General features: G+C 35.4%; 3 protein-coding genes across 7 annotated transcripts in view; 1 reads left to right on the forward strand and 2 right to left on the reverse strand.

Annotated features, from left to right (window-relative positions):
* Window positions 1-28: 28 nt before the first annotated feature.
* On the forward strand, window positions 29-22,235 carry hnf1a (HNF1 homeobox a). 3 transcript variants are annotated; one of them, XM_082187501.1, is made up of 10 exons: window positions 29-856; window positions 2,868-3,067; window positions 3,155-3,335; window positions 4,504-4,706; window positions 4,908-5,056; window positions 6,536-6,677; window positions 6,757-6,945; window positions 8,185-8,300; window positions 9,155-9,239; window positions 12,673-13,153. In XM_082187501.1, exons 1-10 carry the CDS (start codon window positions 558-560, stop codon window positions 12,801-12,803), a joined length of 1,695 nt encoding a protein of 564 aa, XP_082043627.1. In that variant the 5' UTR covers window positions 29-557; the 3' UTR covers window positions 12,804-13,153. The 3 variants fall into 3 exon arrangements, with proteins under 3 accessions (XP_082043627.1, XP_082043628.1, XP_082043626.1); XM_082187502.1 differs by lacking the exon at window positions 12,673-13,153 and adding an exon at window positions 20,930-22,235 and having other exon boundaries at window positions 2,868-3,335; XM_082187500.1 differs by having other exon boundaries at window positions 2,868-3,335.
* On the reverse strand, window positions 13,137-17,628 carry cUnh12orf43 (chromosome Un C12orf43 homolog). The gene is made up of 6 exons (XM_082187527.1): window positions 17,095-17,628; window positions 16,952-16,973; window positions 16,770-16,868; window positions 16,578-16,660; window positions 16,259-16,349; window positions 13,137-13,672 (listed from the first exon to the last, which is right to left on the reverse strand). Exons 1-6 carry the CDS (start codon window positions 17,189-17,191, stop codon window positions 13,330-13,332), a joined length of 735 nt encoding a protein of 244 aa, XP_082043653.1. The 5' UTR covers window positions 17,192-17,628; the 3' UTR covers window positions 13,137-13,329.
* Window positions 18,832-22,470, reverse strand: part of LOC309512092 (uncharacterized protein) — an 11,658-nt gene continuing 8,019 nt past the window's right edge. For all 3 annotated transcript variants that reach the window (XM_082187507.1, XM_082187506.1, XM_082187508.1), the window contains one exon: window positions 18,832-20,990. In XM_082187507.1, coding sequence (XP_082043633.1) covers window positions 20,487-20,990 — 504 coding nt within the window. In that variant the 3' untranslated portion in view covers window positions 18,832-20,486. The remainder of the gene's footprint in view (window positions 20,991-22,470) is intronic.

Here is a 22,470-nt window from a genome sequence, read left to right on the forward strand (position 1 = left end):
GTACATAAATGGTATGGTACATAAAAGTGCAAGAAGTTTTAAGAAACATATGTGCAGTGTGTGATTTGAAATGTTTGAGACTCCTGTTTACATACTCAGGCAAGCTTACAGTGTGAGTGTTGAATGTGTTTGTAATGCTCATTTTCACTGAATGGTTAGACTCTATACTTTGCCCTCAACACAGGCCGAGGCCAAAGTTCACAAAGAGAGGGGGAGAGAACGAGAGAGAGAGAGAGAGCGACAGAGTAAGGAGGAGGGGATGAAGGGAAAAGCAAGTAGCAAAAAATCAGATTTCAAAGCAAAAAGGACAACAGGTGTCTAGACTTAATACAGGAGCAGAAACAGAGGAACACTGGAAAACAAGGAAAAGAAAAGGATAAAGAAAATGAAAACAAGCTCTTCTTCTAAAGGACGGTCTACTGAACTCAAACCCTGAGAAACAGGTGAATACTGAACGCGTCCGATAACTGCGTGTGTGTACGTCTGTTTGCGCACGAAGTGTGTGCGAGGAAATTATAGAAGAACAACGGCTGCTAAAACACCTCGGAACACGAGAGATGGAGGGAGGAGAGGGGAGGAGAGCAGGAGGAGAAGGAAGCGGCCGGCTGTCGGCCTTGCAGGAGCAGCTGGTGTGGTCTCTGCTGGGCTCGGGACTGTCCAAAGAGCTGCTGATCCAGGCCATGGGAGACCTGGAGAGAGAACGGGGCTCGGCCGGTGGAGAGAGAACGGACCGGGCCGACGGAGAGAGCTCTGAGGAGGGAGAGATGGACAATCCTCCTCCCATCTTCCATGACTTAGAGAGACTTCCACCGGAGGAGGCCGCCAGGCAAAGGGCTGAAGTCGACCAGCTGTTGCAGTAAGTAACTAAAAAAAACTTTCAATCAATCCAAAACACACATGCTGAACTATCTAACAATACTTTAGTGCCTCATCAGAAGCATCATCAAAATCTACCTTCGTCTTCTCAACTTACTATTTTACTCCATAATTTCCTGATTAAACCTCCTCTTTTTCTCTGGCTGATCTCAGGTCTTCTCTCTTCTATACCTATTCATTGGCTTCCTCTCTCCTCTAATGCTCTGCTTCCCAACTGATGGGGTGAATATAAAGGAGGTTCCACCTTTTTTAGTTACTAATTACCCACCCTATTCATTATTCTCTGGCCATTTCTATCTTTTTAATAAATGAGCTACATCGACTGGTTAAAATTAACAGAGTGACATCGCTCTGTGTGAGTGTGTTTGTGTACACAAGACTGTGGTGATATTGTAAAGATAGTGCTGTTGTTAAGGGAGGTTTGTTGCAAAAAAGGTGGCTCTTTGAACAGTGATAGAAATGGATTTGTAATGCTCTATTTAAATTGTTTTATACATGTGAGTGATTTGTATAGGTGAAATGCATTGCTGTTGGATATGTTTGTGTGTTTGTGAGGCTTTGTGTGTTTGTATTGCTTTCACAAGGGTTATTCTTTTACTGGACTTTGGCCCTGTGTCTCTTTCCTTATCTTACAGTGTAAACATTGCACCATCTCTACCTCTATATTATCCTTCCTCTTCCCCCTCAACCTTCTCTCGTCTTGATATACATGAAAATGAAATATTCAGAATATTTTGTAGAGTTTTTTAAAGGCAACAGTGCCACCGGTGTAATATATACTATGTACTTATATACTATGTACATATATATATATATATATATATATATATATATATACACACACACACGTGTGTGTGCGTGTGTGTGTGTGTGTGTGTGTGTGCGTGTTCACCATTACAGTAAAGGGTTTATGTATTAAAAACTAAATTTTAACTGGTACTAAAATTACAATTTCATGCTTTCACTATGTAATGTTTTCTGATGTTCTGAGAAATATTAAAGACATTCTTTCTGCTTATGAAATCATATTTATCCTCAAATATATTTGACCTCATGGCTCATAAAGAGATACTTTTCTCTTTACAGACTTTATCAGTATTAATGCATTGAAATGTGCAAGTTAATGCCATTATAAGACATTTGTTATACTTTTTTAAAAATTGTAATGCGATACCAAAACTGAGTGATACCAGAATTTCTTGAGTTATACACTACAATTAAAAACAGGGTCAGTTAGATTTTTTTTTTACAAATATTTTTGCAAGTCTCTTATGCTCACCAAGGCTGCATTAATTTGATCAAAATACAGTCAGACAGAAATATTGTGAAATATTATTACAATTTAAAATAAGTGTTTTCTATTTGAATATATTTTAAAATGTAATTTATTCCTGTGATCAAAGCTGAATTTTCAGCATCATTACTCCAGTCTTCAGTGTCACATGATCCTTCAGAAATCATTATAATATGCTGATTTGCTGCTCAGAAACATTTCTTATTATAATCAATGTTGAAAACAGTTGTGCTGCTTAATATTTCTGAGGAAACTGTGATACTTTTTTTCCAGGATTCTCTGATGAATATAAAGTACAAAAGAACAGAATTTATGTGAAATAGAAACAGTCTTTGCTATCACATTTAATCAATTTAATGAACTTAAAATGACCTAAGAATAAAAGTATTAAATTATCGAAAAAAACTTTACTGACCCCAAAATTACCTTTGAATAAAAGTATTCAATTATAAAATGTACTGACTGGAATTAAAATACATATAGAATATTTTGGAAGGCCATAATCACATAATTAAGATAGAAAAATATGATTCTTGAAAGACAATCAAAGAAATCATGAAATTTATAGCCACAAATGGCACCATTTCCTTCGAATTATCCCGAAATAAGCATCATGCTGTTCATGCACTTTCATGAGAACTTGTTTGGAGATATTCAGAAACGCATATTATAATGTATTAATGTGTTGGTGTGTTAGACAGGATCCCTGGCATGTGGCTAAAATAGTGAAGAGTTACATGCAGCAGCACAACTTACCACAGAGAGAGGTGGTGGAGTCCACGGGCCTCAACCAATCCCATCTCTCCCAGCACCTCAACAAGGGCACACCCATGAAGAACCAAAAGCGTGCCGCCCTGTACAGCTGGTACATCAAGAAACAGACAGAGATCAGCCAACGTGAGTATGGGCATTTCTTATTTCTCTTTTACAAGATGTTTTTTTACACTTTTAGAATGAATTCATCTCTCACACTGATTAATGCAGAATTCACCAATGCCAGTCGCGGTGTCATGTCAGGAGAGGAATCCGGGGAGGATGTGAGAAAGGGACGGAGGAATCGATTCAAATGGGGTCCTGCCTCCCAGCAAATCCTGTTCCAGGCTTATGAACGACAGAAGAACCCCAGTAAGGAGGAGAGGGAGGGACTGGTGGAGGAGTGCAACAGGTGAACTGGGCGTCATAACCCAAATTGATTTCAACCCTTAAATGCATGAATGTTTCGCCAATCATTATTACATATTGGAGTCTTTAGCGACCCGGATCTATATCTAACACGGATGGATCTCTACCTGTCAAAATAATTAAAAACTCTCCTGATATTAGAGTAACAATTACAGAAGAATAAAAATAAAGCATATTTTGTAACCTTTTGAAGCTTGGAAGGGTTCAGTTTGAGCAGATGTTTTATACCATCATCTCTGTCCTCATCAGAGCTCATTTCCCAGTACATTCAGCATCTGGCTCATATTCTCGATCTCAAAACTATAATTTTCAACATCTTCAAAATCAATATTTTGATCGCTGACAGCTTCTTCACCAGATCCACCATCAAGTCACAGTGACACTGATATTTGATTGCGTTCAGTAAATCACTGAGCCATTTCAAGTTTTGCTGATGATTCTTCCTATTTTTTTGTTTTCTGCCTGCGGTAACTATGAGTGAAACGTCACTTCATCATTGTGTTTCACACATTGCCACCTTGTGGAATAAAGGTGAATTGCACTTATTCAGTCATCAAAGATTCAATTATTGTTGTGCAGAAAAAACATACTTTTTCTTATACATTGTTACAAACCACGTGTCATTAGCAACCTTAAAGGCCTACTATTTTTACAAAAAATTAAGGGGAAAATAGGGATTCTTTTATGAATTTATTATTTTTTTCTTGTTATATTGTTTATAATGAATTGATTAAGGAATACTAAGAAGGTTGATGTCTAACTTTAAAAAATGAATGAGGAGGAGGGTAATGAATGATGTCCCAGGTCAATAAAGACCTAAGGTACATGTTCAAGGGTTAAAGGGATAGGGAAATTCTGTCAACATTTGTTTACCCTCATGTCATTTCAAAACCATAAGACTGTTTATATTCTAAACACAAATTAAGATATTTTTAATGAAATCTGAAAGATTTCCGTTCATCCATTAAAAGTCTATTTACACAAAACTCTGATGCTTCAAAACGTTCTTAAAGAGATTGCAAAAGAAATCCAAATGAATCGAGCCATTTAACTCTTCTTCTGAAGAGATACAATCGCTTTATATGATGAACAGATTTAATTAAGGCTTTTATTCACATATCGCTAATACCGCTTGAATCCATGTGTTTCAGAGCGGAGTGTCTTCAGAGGGGAGTTTCTCCTTCTCAATTGGCTGGCCTGGGCTCTAATTTGGTCACAGAGGTTCGTGTATACAATTGGTTCGCGAATCGGCGTAAAGAGGAGGCCTTTCGCCACAAACTGGCACTGGACGTTCCCTACAGCAGCCAATCTGCTTCCTCCACAGGACAAACATTATCATCTAGTCCTTCACCAGGTACGAAGTCATTCAAGCTCATACCTATCCATATACCATCTGTTGACTGATGCTTGTCATTTGTGCAAAAACAATTTCTCCATTTTGAAACCTTTTAATGTCCAATGGGTTGATTTTGAATGACTTAGAAGAATTCTTTGAAGATTTCTCCCTAAATCTGACCTGTTTTACCCACCTTTCTCTTTTGTCCATTCACTGAAGGTCTGAAGTACAGCCAATCAGTGCTGTGTGAGAGTTTGGGCACAATGAGAAGCTCCAGTGGTGAAGACAGGGGTGGTGGCGGTCGTCTCGCCAGTCCAGTTCAGCTAGAACCCAGTCATACACTCCTGGATGCACACCATCTTAAACCAGTGAGAATAAAATACACTTCTTGACACATATCACAAAAAATCTGTGAGATTAAAGGAACAGTCTGTGTTCACAATAACGGTATGCAGCAGCCACCTTTTACAGTTCCTCCTAGACACTCTGAAGGGAAGGTGGGATCTTATACTTTTAAAGCTATCTTGTTATTCCTAGCCTCTCCCAAATTACGTACCCTACCTTTAACAGTGCTTTGGGGCAAAAATGCCTCCAAACTGCTCCCGAAATTCAAGATAAGGGTGCAAACAATGCCCCTTTTCTAGTGGTTTTCTTTTCTTTGCATGTATAACATACCGTATAAGTGGTGTTGTCTTCCCTGAATATCAGCATGATTGCAAATGTGATATTGATTTTATTCAACAGTTTGACAAACAATAAGTTATTATTAAGTGACTTATTTTATATTTTAGACATAGTATTGTTTGTTTTTGCTCTTTTTCGACAACTATAATAATTCCAAACAACTCAATAGGAGAATCGTAGCACATCTTTGAGTACCCACATTTGTGTTTCGTTCCTGAATGGTCCGCGTCTTGAACAAATTGGTTGATTCAATGACCTATTCATAAATGTATGACTCACTTGCTTCGTTCCTGAATGAATCAGTCATTTTGAATGAATAGAATGATTCAATTACTCACTCATTATTATGCTGACTTGCCGCCACCTACTGGTGGTTTTAGTTTCACATTTTTTTAAAAAACATTTTTTTTTTTTTTAATTCATTTATTTCTGTATTCAAAATTAGAACATTTATTGACTCACCATCATGTTGTTCAAAGTGTGAGTGTAACAATTTTTATATTTATATTTATCATCACATTACATATTAAATGGTTAAAGTACTAAAAACTGAAGTCTGCCTTATATTTAAATTAATATATTATGCATTTAATATGTGATATTTTAATATTAAAGAAATTTCCTGTTTCTGACATAATATTAAATGTAGTTACATTTTATGACCACATGGCTCAAAAAGAGATATAATTTCACATTTATCTTTACATTCTTTATCAGTATTTATTGAGCTTTTCATGTGGTGCAATGCTAATTTGCTAGTTAATGCTTAATGCTGTTTTTTTTAAATAATGAATTATAAACTTTCACGATCATTTCTTATTTTTGTATTTAAAATACAAACTTGCAACACTGCAAACAGTTTGACCCAAAATGTAAATTCTGTCATCATTTAGTCACCCTCATGTCACCCAAACCTGTACAAATTTCTTAGTTCTGCAGGACAAAAATATATTTTTCAATATAAATAAAATAATGTTTCAACAGTTTGTGTCCATAGTCGGTGGGGACCAAAACAACATTAGAACCTTTTTGACTTTGTATGGACAAAAACACTGAGACATTTAAAAAGCAATATTCCCTAAACGTTGAAAGAATTTTCCCTTTTGGGTTTAAAGCAAATGGAAACTGAAGCCTGACAGTCTGAGTTTTTATTCCTCTCTTAGGTATCTGCTGGTGGCTCCTTACCTCCTGTCAGTACTCTCACTTCCCTGCATGGATTGTCCGGATCCTCCGCTGCCCCTCCAGGACTGATCATGGCCTCCCTACCAAGTGTAATGAGTCTAGGAGACTCCTCGCTTCTCATAGGTATAAAGCATAGTGATCTACAACATGAACAGTTTAACACCAAAACACTGCTAATGTTAATGCATGTATTTTACTGTAGGTTTGACGTCCTCTCAACCACAGACGGTCCCTGTCATCAACAACATGGGGGGAGGGTTTACTACCCTTCAGCCAATCTCGTTTCAGCAACAGCTTCAAGCCTCACCACAGCAGCCAATAGCACAGCAGCTCCAGTCGCACATTAGCCCAAGCTCCTTCATGGCAACAATGGCACAATTCCCATGCCACAGTAGGTACTTAATTAGTGGTGTAAGTTAATTAGTGGTGCTTTTTAAGAAAAGCATCACTATGATTATGGGGGGACATTTTTGACTTGAAACCATCTAGTGATTCCTTAGAAACCACCCAGAACATCCTAGCAACCACATACACTATAGCGGTCAAAAGTTTGGAATTATTTCAATTTTATTAATGTTTTCTGTAAGAAGTTCCTTATGCTCAGCAAGGATGCATTTGTTTGATCAAAACTACAGTAATCGCAACTACTTGTAATATTGTGAAATATTTTTAATTTAAAATGTTTTCTATTATAATATATTTTAAAATGTAATTTATTTCTGTGATGGTAAAGCTGAATTTTCAGCATCATTACTCCAGTCTTCAGCGTCACATGATCCTTCAGAAATCATTCTAATATGCTGATTTGCTGCAAAAGAAAAATTTCTTATTATTATCAATGTTGAAAACATTTGTGATGCTAATATTTTTGTGGAAACAGTGATACACCACCATTCTGGGTAGTGAAATTAAAAAAAGAAAAAACAAAAGAAAAAAGAAAGGAACACTTATTCAGCAAGGATTCAGTAAATTGATCAAAAGTGAAAGTAAAGACATTTATAATGTTACAAAAGATTTCTAATTCAAATAAATGCTGTTCATTTGTTTTACTTTCGATTCATCAAAGAATCCTGAACACAAAATGTGTCAGTTTCCACAAAAATATTGCTAACAATAAGAACCATTATTACAAAATAATTAAGCAACAATAACAAAATAACTGAGCAGCAAATCATCATATTAGAATGATTTCTGAAGGATCATGTGACACTGAAGACAGGAGTAATAATGCTGAAAATTCAGCTTTGCTGCCAGAAAAATAAATTGCATTTTAAAATATATTAATTTGGTTTGCTTTCACAAGGCAACCTTTCAAGGTGCACCAAAATGTGTTTCCGCAAGTCACATGCGAGTACAACTGTTAAAATAATAATAAAAAAGTAATGTATAACAATATTACTGTTTTTGATCAAATAAATGCAGCCTTGGTGAACATAAGAGACTTCTTTTAAACACACAAAAAAACTATTCCAAACTTTTGACTGGTAGTGTAGCAATGTACTTACTGGTAATCCGAACACTTTAGCTACATGGTGCTATAGCTATTAGCATGGTGCCAGTGAGTTTTGAATGGACAAGAACCATGCAAAGACCTAGTTTGTCTAGCTCTTTAATATTGTGTGTGTTTCAGTGTATAGCAAAGCAGACCTGAGCTCTTACCCCTCCTCCAGTCTCCTGTCCCAGGCTATGGTCATCGCAGAAGGCAACAGCATTGGGACACTGACTAACCTCACAGCTGTTCGACAGGCAAGAAGCAAACACAATCTCATCACACTGACCATGTTTACATGCACATCATTTTTAGATTAAGGTTATACTGGGCTTTATTTAGAAGAAAGTTTGACCTGCTCCACAGTCCACAGAGCTTACAGCCATATTCATGTGAACATGACATTCGGTATATTCTCAATAAACTAAAACATGAATTTACCCATAATTCTCTTTTGGCGATACACTAGAGTTCAAATGTTTGCGGTCAATTCTGCAAGGATGCATTAAATTGGTCAAAAGTGACAATAAAGACATTTATAATGTTACAGAAGTGTTCCATCAAATAAATGCTATTCTTTTGAGTTTTCTGTTCATAAGAGAATGCTGAAAAAAAAAAAAAAAAAATGTATGAGAGGTTTCTATGTGAAAGTCCAGGTAACCAAAACTTTGAAGATCCAAACAAATTACTTCTTATCACTGCATGTAGCACTTAGAATTATTTTTGATCTAATATAAATTAATATTCTTTGTAACAGACGATATTCCACAAAAGATAATACCGTCTTTGAATTTCTAGAAACTGTACTTGTGACTTAATCAGGTTATCACATTGACATTATGCTTTTATAATCTTTAAACTTATTCTGTAAACTCAATCTATAAACTTTATGTAAAAACGGCCAAGAGATAAAAATGAGAAATGGAATTTATTTTAAGGATCTTAATCTATTCAAAGACAACATTCATTACCATTTAGTGATTCAAATTAAAACAAAACTGCGTTATAGGAATTCAAAACAGCTTTTACCTTTAATTTTAATGTAAAACTAGTCTATAATGTGAATCTACAGTGATTCTTTCAAATGATCAATCCTTTTCCTCCTGATCAGATTCTCACCTCAGATCCTGAGGGTCACACAGACACTCCCATTGAAGAGGAGTCTTTACATCTGCAATCCACTTCACCAGAACCAGGTACAAACCCTGTGCTTTCGGTAGCCAAATTCAGATGTTACTACTATGAAACCATTGCATTACCCATCTCTGATTCTCCTTTAATCAAAGATGAAGAATGCCATTTCTGCAACATAGTGACACCTAGCGGAATTACAAAATTAAAGGCAAAGGCATGTCTTAACAGGTACCCAGACAGCAACAGTGTCAGCCCGGATCCGGTACATCTGGTTCGTGTGGAATCCACGTGTACCAGATGTGGGCCGGATCTGGGCCGACACCATGTTGCTGTCTGGGTTAAAGTAGGCTACTTACAACAAAAAGTCCAATATATTAGGAAAACTTTTAGCTGTGTTCCTATGTGTCAAGTAAGCAGTTGAGTAAGCCAACACTGTCTAGAGAGCGAACGAGAGCATCTCACTTATAAACATCCAAAGTACCCAGAGCATTTTTTGAAATGACGCGCCACAACTGTTTGAAGCTGAGTACGCATTTTAAACTTGTACATGTCAATGCCCCGTTCACTTTGGCAAGTTAATGACCCGTTTAATCTTTGGTAGTCTAAATGCAGCGAATTTGGGCTTGCACTTCTGCAAACAAAGCTGAATTTTCATCAGCGTGTGCACATCAGTCATAGTCCCGCACCGGCAAATACCCTTTGGCTCCACCTGCTTTAGTAGCCACACCCCGAGCTGTAAAGAGACTGATGCCAGGTTCACACATACTCCGCTTGCACGAAACATGCAAATGAGCATTCACACCGCACACGGCTAGTGCATGATCGGTGCAGTGCAGCGATAATTTTGCATCCAGTCGCGGAATTCGCATGGTTCGTGGTCAAAATGAACACAGGTCGACATGAAAATATAGCAATTTTACCATAAATGCATATAATTTAAGTATACTGCTATTTTTCACAGCAGTATAATCTTACTTTAAACCTGGGGTAAAGCAAAGAAAAGGAAAACTATGGAAGCTTGTTTCCGCCACGAAATAAAACAAAACAAAAAGTAATTGCGACTTATCACACAAGTCTGCCTTTTTTTCCTCTCACAATTGCTAGTTTACATCTAACAATTCAGATTTTTTTTCTCAGAATTGTGTGAATAGTGTGAATTGCATGATATAAACTTGCAATTGCGAGAAACAAGTCAGAATTGTGTGATATAAAGTCAGAATGATATAGTCAGAATTGCATGATATAAACTCGCAATTGCATTATATAAACTTGCAATTGCGAGAAACAAAGTCAGAATTGTGTAATATAAAGTCAGAATTGCATGATATAAAGTCAGAATTGCATGATATCAAGTCAGAATCGCGTGATGTAAAGTCAGAATTGTGAGATATAAACTCGGAATTGCGAGAAACAAAGTCAGAATTACGTGATGTAAACTTGCAATTGCGAGAAATAGTCAGAATTTATTGATTTAAAGTCCCAATGATATAGTCAGAATTGCATGATATAAACTCACAATTGCGAGAAACAAAGTCAGAATTGTGTAATATAAAGTCAGAATGTCATGATGTAAAGTCAGAATTGCTTGATGTAAAGTCAGAATTGCTTGATGTAAAGTCAGAATTGCTTGATGTAAAGTCAGAATTGCATGATATAAAGTTGCAATGGGCTTTATGCACAGCTGCACTACTTCCTGAACTTCAGGCAGGTCCTTTGTTTCCTGTCTGACATTATTGGACAAACTGATTAATCCAGGTGTGCCTGACCACCTGGATTAATCAGTTTGTCCAATAATGTCAGACAGGAAACAAAGGACCTGCCTGAAGTTCAGGAAGTAGTGCAGCTGTGCATAAAGCCCATTGCGAGAAACAAAGTCAGAATTGCGTGATGTAAAGTTGCAATAGGCTCTATGCACGATCGCTTCCGCGTTTTGTCTCAACCCGCCCAGTTACATCCGGTGCTTCGTCGGAAACCGTTTTTGCATTTGGTTGAGATAATGGTAAATTACACTCGCTGTTTACAATAACTTCCAGCGGTAAACGTGAATGATGTTAACAATATTGTGAGGCAGTTAGCTGTCACACCTAAGAGTAAGAAAGAGAAGGGCTTTAAATTATATATTTCGAGCAGCTACATCGACAACTTTGAGGGTGAGTATTCTCTCATATCATGCAAAATCCGACTAGCGAATCGGTTTCTAAAATCGTTGTCTCCGTTTCTGAGAAGATGAATTTTAAGAAAGTTTTGGCGCTAGTACACTTCGCTATAGAACGCGCTATGCGGATGTAAAGACGCTGGCTGAGATTCTACCGGAAATACATCAGCAGCATTCGTGCATAGAGCGTATTGCGAGAAACAAAGTCAGATTTGTGAGAAAGACAGAATTGAGAGGTATAAACTCAGAATTGCGAGAAACAAAGTCAGAATTATGTGATGTAAACTTGCAATTGCGAGAAATAGCCAGAATTGCGTAAAGTCAGAATTGCGTGATATAAACTTGCAAATGCTAGAAATAATCAGAATTGCGTGATGTAAACTTGCAAATGCGAGAAATAGTCAGAATTGCGTAATATAAAGTTGCAATTGCGAGAAACAAAGTCAGAATTGTCAGAAATAAAGTCAGAATTGTGAAATATAAACTCAGAATTGCGAGAAATTAAAGTCAGTTCCGCCACAGAATAAATAATGGTAATTTTGACTGTCTTACAATTCTGACTTTTTTTTCTCAATTTATTTCTAAACTCGCAATTGCGGAAAAAAGGCAAAATTGTAAGACAAAAAGTCGCAATTACCATTTTATTCTGTGGCGAAAACAAGCTTCCTTAGACTTACCAGGAGTTGCAAAAATAATTAATGCGGAAAAAATGATATCTAAAGTACTTTTTTTTTAATATGAGATACACTAGAACGCACCATGCTATTATGTGACATGCTGGTGGTCAGAGAACTACACTCGGAACAAGAAAGCTACAATGGATGACGATCGTCTAAACAGTGAGGTGGAAAAACACGAAGCGTTGTATGACCAGCAGGACTTTTCATATAAAGTTTTAAACACGAAAGAAAAGGCATGGGAGACAATTTCTTCGGCTGTTGATGTAGATGGTAAGTTAGTTTAAAGTATTTGTGATTATACATAAGTCGTATCATGTTTAAATGTTTTGCCACTTGCTTGAGCATCTTAATATAAGCCTATAAATCTATATAGAAATAATGAATCGAATATTGCGTTGTTTATATTTATTCCGTTTAAAGCCGCGGATTAGCAGCGTCTAAGCACGTGCTGCTCCTGCACCGCATACGTACTACATTACGGAGTGTGTGTGAACAGGACCGCTCTCAATGTTTAGAGTGTCAGGAAGGCTCAATGTTTACACTTTTGGTGGAGATAAACCCATGAATGGCATACTAATACTAGTCAATGTACATAAACTGGATTAAGAGAAAGTACTTTAACATTAAACAATCTCACACACTTCACCTTTAAATTCCCAGTGTCTTCGGGTAGTTTGGAGCTCTACCCTCAGACCCAGACAAGTGAAACCCATCCTTCACACCTGCTCTCCTCTTCACCAGGGGACATCGACCCTTACATCCCTACACAGATGGTCTCTACGGCACAATAACTGCAGCTACTGATGACAATACCGCTTCCAAAAGCTGCTGAGAGCAAACAGACAACAATGAAAAACAAAAAAAACAATGATCTGTCCTTCTGCTATATTGCTATCTGCTGCCTACCCATGCTAATGATGATGTTTTTTCACAAATCCTTAAATTATGCTCAATAAAAGGACAGTCAAGTTTTCATTTAAAACAAACTTGTGTGAACACGTATATAATTAGTTTCAGGTTTCAAATGTGTGACTGTCATAAAAAAAATGCATGTAAAATATAATGTAACTGTTCTTGATTTCAGTCTGCTAGACTAGTCTCTAGAAAAATATTTTGTAGTAAAATGGCAAAATAAACTTTACTTTATTGATGATTTTTTTGGGGGGGAGGGATTTATAGCATGAAAATGCTAAACTGGCAAGGAACAGGTTCTTTTAACTTCGCAGTCAACTGTTAACCCTCAATGAACATAAAACAATATACAAATATCCAGAACAGCATAAACAGAATAATTGCTCTTTCGAACAATTAAGTCTTTCATTCATCATCGCCCTTTGATGAATCCAACTTTTTTCTTTTCTTTTTCTTCTTTTTTTTCTTTGTCAAATTCTCTACCACAGTTGTTTGCGCTTCTGTTCCTTTTCCATTAGACTGTTTCTCTGATACATGAATACTTGTATCCTCACTTCCCTCAGTGAATGTTTTCCTTTTCTTCTTTTTCTTTGTCTTCTTTGCGACTGTGTCCTCCTTTCCAGACTCTACGTTTGTCGTACTTTTCCCCTCTGTCTTCTCTGTGAGGGTTTGGGCTAAAGGGCCGAGGATGTCTGACACAGACACAGCAGCTTCTCTAAGCCTCATCTCCATCTCACTGTCACTGTCACTGCAGAAATAAAGAAACAAGATGCTTTTAACATAATATAGATTGTCATTAATGCAAAATGTATAATAAACTTACTAGCTTGTTGATTATTATTAAAGACAGATAGATAGAAAGACAGAAAGACAGGCAGAGCACATTGAAATGGCAATGAAAAGCTATTTTTCTATTATTTGCATTGTGACATTTATGACAATTAAGCATATTCTCCCTCATTTACTTTATTTACTGTAATAATACTGTTGGACTGTGACTTGCCTTAAAAAAATTTATTGTCACCAATTACTCACCCTCATATCATTCAAAACCCATATGACTTTCATTCATTTTGGAAACACAAATGAAGATCTTTTTAATGAAATCTGAGAGATTTCTGTCCCGCCATTGAAAGTCTATTCACCCAAAACTCTGACGCTTCAAAGTGTTCATAATGAGATCATAAAATAAATCCATTTAAAATGTGCGGTTTAAGGATTTAATTGATTGAAGAGACTTTTTTTACATGAAACCGCTTGATTCATATGGATTTATTAACATTTTTTAAGTGAATAGACTTTCAATGGTAGGACAGAAATCTCTCAGATTTCATTAAAAATATCTTCATGTGTGTTTTCAATAGGGATGCACTGATAACTGTTCTTTGAAAGCCGAGAACCTATATTGGCCTATAAATCTAAATCCAAATGTTGATATAATTTTTTTGAGAACCTGATTACAAAAACAAAAGGCTCACCATTAAAAGCCATGTCCCAAGCACTTCAACATATATCAGACATAGTTTGAACAAGTGTAAGTGTAATTCCCTAACTTTAAAAAAAATAATTTTCAAGTTTCTTTATTAAAAAAATAAAAATCGATAGCCTTACAAAGAAATAATTAATACCTAAATATTCAAACTATTACAAGAAAAAAATTAAATTGCTAGGTATTATTATAATAATGCATCAATGTTTTTGAAATAAAATAAATAACAGCATTGGTGTTTAACTGAACCATAACCATCACCATAACATAAACTGAAGCACTTTGTTAGCGGGTAAATTTACTTAAAGGTTCACCCAAAAATGAAAATGATGTCAGCATTTACTCACCCTTATGTTGTTCCTGTATGAGTTAGCCATTGACTTCCATAATATTTTTTTCCTAGTATGGAAGTCAATGGCTACCAACATTCACAGGTTTGGAACAGCTTGAGGATGAGTAAATGACCAAATGTTCAGTTTTAGGTGAACTAGGCTATCCCTTTAACTGCATTTTCCTTTTTTGAAGTGATTCCAATAATATTTCAAACAATTCAAGACTATAATAGTGAACAGTGCACATCTGAAGTGTCTCAGCTAGAGGAAATAATCCATTATTTATCAGCTTTAATATATCAGCCAAATGTTCTTATTGGGCCAATAACCATAACATTAAAATGTAATATACAGTACAGGCCAAAAGTCTGGACACATTACTATTTTTATTGTTTTTGAAAGAAGTTTCTTCTGCTCATCAAGCCTGCATTTATTTGATAAAAAATACAGAAAAAAAAATATAAAAATGTATATTGTGATACATTATTACAATTTTAAATAATTGGTTTTCAATTTATTATACTTTAAATTATCATTTATTTATGTGATGCAAAGCTGAATTTTCAGGATCATTACTCCAGTCTTCAGTGACATCCAGTCTATCACATGATCCTTTAGAAATCATTCTAATATTCTGATTTATTATGAGTGTTGGAAACAGTTTTGCTGCCTAATATATTTGATGAATAAAAGGTTAAAAATAACTGCATTTATTCAAAATAAAAAAATATTTTCTAATAATATAAATCTTCTTTACTATCACTTTTTATCAATTTAACACATCCTTGCTGAATAAAAGTATTGATTTATTTCAAAAAAAGAAAGAAAAAAATTACTGACCCCAAATTACTGACCAGTAGTGTATATTGTTGTTACAAAATATTTCTATTTTTTTCATATTTGCTTCTTTTTTATTTAATTTTTTTTATTCATCAAATTATCCTAAAAAAGTATCACAGGTTATGAAAAAATATTAAGCAGCAGAACTGTTTCCAACTTTGATAATGAATCATCATATTAGAATGATTTCTAAAGGATCATGTGATAGACTGGAGTAATGATCCTGAAAATTCAGCTTTGCATCACGGAAATAAATGATAATTTTAAGTATAATAAATTGAAAACCAATTTGTAATAATATATCACAATATTAAAAAGAAATTCTGTATTTTTTATCAAATAAATGCAGGCTTGATGAGCAGAAGAAACTTCTTTCAAAAACATTAAAAATAGTAATGTGTCCAAACTTTTGGCCTGTACTGTACATCAGCCAATACCGATATGGTGGCCGATACATCCACATCCCTAGTTTTCAAAATGAACGAAATTCTTATGGGTTTGGAACGATAAGAGGGTGAGTAACTGATGACAGAATTTTCATTTTTGGGGGAATTCACCCTTTAGTGTTAAAAAGTGTAAAAAATAATTATGGGGTGAAATATGGCCAAAGTATGTTTTCGAGCAATTCCCCCTAGTGTACACATTCTATCATTTAAGCAGGACTCAGACTCACCTAGAGCTGGGAATTGGTCTCCTTTTAGGAGGTGGAGGAGGTGATTGTTCCATCCATTTTCCAGAGGTAGATGTGGAGAACAGACGGAAACCTTTAGAAAATGACATGAAACAGTCAGCTATTTAAATTCCAGATTTCTGAGGGATAGCTGAGGGATCAGTGGATATTATGTATATTATTGTACATCTGTCACTTTGTAACTTTGCGTTAATGTACATATCCTGTAGTAATTCTTAAGATTTTAAATCCTTTTTCTTGACATACCTCAAGAAAAATCTTAACTATGAGATCTCTATTGGCAATTGATGAGTTTGCTTACCTTCTTCATTCTCTTCTTCATCTCTGTTTTTGGACTGACCAGGTTCTGAGTCAACTGTCTTAGAAAACACTTCTGAAATGCACCTACAGTTGAGTGTGTTTGTAAATGAATGAGGGAGAGAAATTGTACTGATTGACCAACAGAGAAATAAAAGATAATGACAAATATACTCATAAGTTGAACGTGTCTCACCCGTCTAATATGGCTCCTAACTTTTTTGCCACATGGGACTGAAACTCAGGTGTTGTCCCGAGCTCATTCCCATCATGTTCATGCTTTGAAACATCGACTCTGTGTAACAAAGATATCCAAACTCATGACAGAATAACCACTGAGAGCCAATCTCAAAGCTTTTTAAATGCATACTGACTCACCTACGACTTTTGTTTTCTCCATCTGTGTGATAAAAGCAGCACTGAGTTAGTCCTCAGATATACATGTTAACGCTTGATTGGTAAGTGAAGTAATTTCATCTCAGAATTATTCAGTGCATAAAGATCTCTATAAAACACGTTACCTTTTCCATTGATCTTGATATCCTGAGGTCCAAAGCTCCAGACAGCTTCTTTCAGTCTTGCAGAGTTTTCATCCTCACTGCTGCTGCTTTCAGACATCCTCAAGGTTTATCAGTTTTAATGAATAAAAACATCAGCTAGAAGCTATGAAACTACACAGCTGAGACGTCAAGCATGTATTTAGTTTAGACTGGGTGACATGACGCGCAAAAAAACCCGCAAGAACTAACGTCAGACATTAAAGTAGACTGTGGTGCAGCATTCCGGGAGAAATGCTTAAAAAGTGACTGATACAACGTGCAATTCTCAACTTCAACGTCACGCATTCAGAGTCCACACGAGCCTTCGTTTCACATGTAGTTAAAACGAAAAACAATGCTCAGGTTGCAGCATCAAGCATAAGGCCCTTTACTGCCCCCTGCTGTAATGGAGCTAAAACAGTAATTTGTGTAATTCTGGGGAGGGAGGGGTAATCTAAATATGCCCTGTCAAAACAGACATAATCAACACCTTAAAGTATGTATAGCTAATTAAACATTATAAACTTATTTAAGTTATTTAAGTTCATTCTCGTGTAATGCAGCACGTTTGAGCTTCAGCAAGAACCAATAAGGTTCATTGTCGTGTGTTACGCAGCACATTTGAGCTTCTGCAAGAACCAATGACGTTCTTTCTCATGTTGCACAGCACGTTTGAGCTTCAGCAAGAGGTTTGCTCTCGCGGATCAAACAGGTTCGGTTAAGCTTCTGTTTGTTTGCTGATCAATATTTATATGTGAATAAAAGCCTAAATTAAATCTGTTCATCATATAAACCGATCAAGTCTCTTCCAAAAAATTGGACTAAACCACTCAATTCATATGGATTAGTTTTACGATCTCTTTATGAACTTTTTGATCTGTCAGTGGAGGGACAGACATCTCTCAGATTTCATCAAAAATATCATTATTTGTGTTCTGAAGATGAATGAAAGTCTTACAGGTTTGGAACTACATGAGAGTACAAATTTTCATTTTTGAGTGAACTAACCCTTTAAGTGAAGAATTATTTTCTAACATACCGATTTGAAAACTTTGTCTGTTAAATCTTAAATCACTCCATTTTGAAATTAGTTGAAAGAAGATTTTATTGCAGAATATACTGGGTTTTTACAAAAATAGGACATATGTCATAACCTGACATGAAATAATAGTTATAATTTTTTTAATGGAAGGGTTTATTGAACCTTTAGACAATAAAAAACAAAAACAAAAAACATTTTTTGTTGAATTTCATATTTGATGCTCCAGGCTTTTATGGCTCATATAGTATGATATAGAAGAATACAGAGCTCGTAATTTTAGAGGCCGAAAATGAGCATAAATATGCAATTTTGGTGCAGTTGGAAAAAAAAAGTCTGAAAGCTTGTAATGTAAATCAATGAGATCTTTACAACAGTATTGCAGACTAAATAGCATATAAATGCATATTAATATCAGTTGTCACATATCTTCCAATAATATGACTTATGTATGATATTTTAAATGTTCTGTATAGTTTTTATTGTGGGGGCAAAATATTTAATGCACTGCAATACAATGATAACTGAGATATGTACAAATGTTCCTCGAAAGCCTGATGCATTGTATTTTATACTCACATTTTAACACGATTTTACACACACACACACACACACACACACACACACACACACACACACACACACACACACACACACACACACACACACACACACACACACACACACACACACACACACACACACACACACACACACACACACACACACACACACACACACACACAAAATATATACAGTAGGCTACAGGCCAAAAGTTTGGAAACATTACTATTTTTTATGTTTTTGAAAGAATTTTCTTCTGCTCATCAAGCCTGCATTTATTTAATCAAAAATAGAGATTTTTTTTTTAATATTGTGATATATTATTACAATTTAAAATAATTGGTATTCAATTTATTATACTTTAAATGATCATTTATTTATGTGATGCAAAGCTGAATTTTCAGGATCATTACTCCAGTCTTCAGTGTCACATGTGACATCCAGTCTATCACATGATCCTTTAGAAATCATTATAATATTCTGATTTATTATGAGTGTTGTTGGAAACAGTTTTGCTGCCTAATATATTTGATGAATAAAAGGTTAAAAAGAACTGCATTTATTCAAAAGAAAAAAATATTTTCTAATAATATAAATCTTCCTTACTATCACTTTTTATCAATTTAACACATCCTTGCTGAATAAAAGTATTGATTTATTTCAAAAAAAGAAAGAAAAAAATTACTGACCCCAAATTACTGACCAGTAGTGTATATTGTTGTTACAAAAGATTTCTATTTTTAAAACATTGGCTTCTTTTAATTTATTTTTATTTTTTTACTTTTTATTCATCAAAGTATCCTTACAAAAAGTATCACAGGTTATGAAAAAATATTATGTGATAGACTGGAGTAATGATCCTGAAAATTCAGCTTTGATCACATGAATAAATGATAATTTAAAGTATAATAAATTGAAAACCAATTATTTTAAATTGTAATAATATATCACAATATTACTTTTTTTCTGTATTTTTGATGAAATAAATGCAGGCTTGATGAGCAGAAGAAACTTCTTTCAAAAACATTAAAAATAATAGTGTTTCCAAACTTTTGGCCTGTACTGTATATGATGCGAGGGATAATCAATTAAACTTCATCTTGAAATATTATTAACAATCAGTGTAGGGGGTAATGCATTATAAGTAACGTGAGTTATGTAATCAGATTACTTTTTTCAAGTAATGTGCAAAGTAACGTCTTACTTTTAAATTAACAACAAAATATCAGTTATACTTTTTCAAATAAGTACATCAGTAAGGAATTTTGTTTTCCCATTTATTGACACCTCTCCAGTTCCTATGTTGAGAGAAATTGAAATTAAGAATGGCAGCACAGCTGAAAGGTTAGTTTGAGCTACGCCCTCAACTGTAGGCATGAATTTGCATTTCCTTCAGCCTGAGGCTCATTCATTTCACTTTTAGTGTGAAAGGGCCTTTACATTTAGCAAAAATAGAACTTTTGTTTTGTTTTTTGTTATAAAAACAAACAAACAAACAAACAAGCAAGCCTCCAGTGACTAAAAGTAATTAAAAAGTAACGTACTAACTCAATATTTTTTCTCAAAAAGTAGGCTAACGCAATTAGTTACTTTCATAGGGAGTAACACAGTACTTTTAAAAGTAACTTTCCCTAACACTACTAGAATGTATATACTGAAACCAAGTATTGGCTGTTTTAACTGTAATTATTTCCCACTGAAACGCTTTGAAATGTCTTTGCAGAAAGATATGCATATTAAGAAAATCAATAGTCACTGTAAGCAGAGATGATTAATAGTCCGTATCATAATTATCCTCATCGCTATCTTCCTCTGAATTGTCCTCATCATCATAGTCTTCCTCGTCTTCATTCTCTTCCCAATCATCTTCCTCCCAATCATCTTTGTATCCGTCCTCATCATCAAAACTATCTTCATCACCCTCCTCTTCTTCATCAGTCTCTGCATCAAAATCTTTCTCACTATAGTCCTCATTGTCATCACAATCATCTCCATAATCCTCCTCCTCCTCCACATCATCATCATCATCATCATCTTCCTCTCCATAGTCATCCTCCTCATCATCATATTCCTCTTCATCCTCATATTTTTCTTTCTTTGTATTCTTTGTCTCTAACTTTGAGAGTGTTTCTTTAAGCCCTGAAACCTCTTGCTGTAGTGTGGAGCACATAAGCGCAATTTTTCTAACATGATCTTTTTTTTCTTTTTTTTTAGGTCTGAAGGTTTTTGCAGATCTCTTTAGACGTGTCTGAAGCTTGGCAGCGACTGGCATCTCCTACAAAAAGAAAATACATCAAGCAAATTAAAAGTGACAATAAAATCAAATTTGACAATTCTTATTTTTTATGGAATATTGCTTATGCGTGTACATTATTGTTTAGTTTCATGTGCTCTCGTAATTTTTTATCAAAACAACTTCCACTCCCTCTTTCAGCTACATCTCTTCTCTTCTGTGATGATGCATTTACTGGCGTGAGGGCGGGAAAACCTGTCACTCACATGACATCACAGCAATAGCAAATCACAACCATCCAACAATCTAATCGATTCCTAATGGACAAAATCAAGTCCCGCCCTGCATTTTTTTTTTTTTTTTGAGAAGACATTTCACTGCAAAGCCAATGAGTGGAGTTTGACGTCCAGCCACATCCTACCCATAACCCTATCCCTCTACAAAACTAAGCTCCACACATTAGGTCCACAGATGGAGCTGGACGAGGTCAAGCTCCACCCAATAGTTCAGAGAGGGAAATCTTGTTTAGGCTGTGGTTACACTGCAAGTCTTAATGCACAGACCTTTTGACCTTTTCTGATTATTTGTCCCGCCTTACATTCACTTTGGACACCACTGGTATCGGATATCTGAGTTTACATTAATCCCGCCCAAAATTATTCTGTTGATCTCTTAACTCTTTATTGCCAGTATAGATAAGTTAAAAGCAGTCATGAATGTTTGCGGCGCAAAATTTGACTTAACGGAAATATAGGCTACCGGAAAACAACAGTAATTTTCACTTGCTATTTATAGGGTTTGTTTAGATCTAGAATTCTGAAGTGAAATAAAGTAGCACTGTAAAATTAAATTTATTTGATGAATATAAACATTAACGTGGGAGAGAGAGAGAGAGATACTGTGTATGTGCGACTGTACAGATGTGAGTTTAATTACAAAAACAGCTAAGTTATCACCTTGTTGCTGAGAAATATAATGTAGCTCTTAGTACAGAGGCATTTTATTACAATTCACCAGGCAGAGGTTGAAAACATGTTTTTATGTTCCTGAACATACTATGTGTGTGCACAATCACCACCTCAATAGTGCGAGCATATAGGAATGTCTGCTTCATAATACGACATTAAAAAAGCTATATTTGTGGGCAAACGGTCGCACTCGCCTTGTGGTGGCTTGGAATTCCAAGGGGAATCGGATACGTGTTTAGACGTAGGTCAGATGTCCAGATATCGGAAATGTACCTGATTAAAAACCACATTTGGAAATGTGCAACAAATTCCAGTCTGTGTCAGATGTGGGTAAAAAAAATCCGATTTTTTTTTTTTGTGCCAGTGTAAACGAAGCCTGCTTCACCGCAGTGAGCACCACTTGGGTCGCACTTGCACTGCAGGTCTTGATGCCCAATTCCGATTAGTTGACTATATATATTTTTTTGATGACCAGCTTACATCTTTTTTTAAAAGTGACCCATTATCTGATATATGAATTTACACTATTCACTTGGCAAAACAACCCAAGATAG

Source organism: Leuciscus leuciscus (genome assembly GCF_965113295.1).
Source record: "Leuciscus leuciscus genome assembly, chromosome: 13".
Lineage (NCBI taxonomy): Eukaryota > Metazoa > Chordata > Actinopteri > Cypriniformes > Leuciscidae > Leuciscus > Leuciscus leuciscus.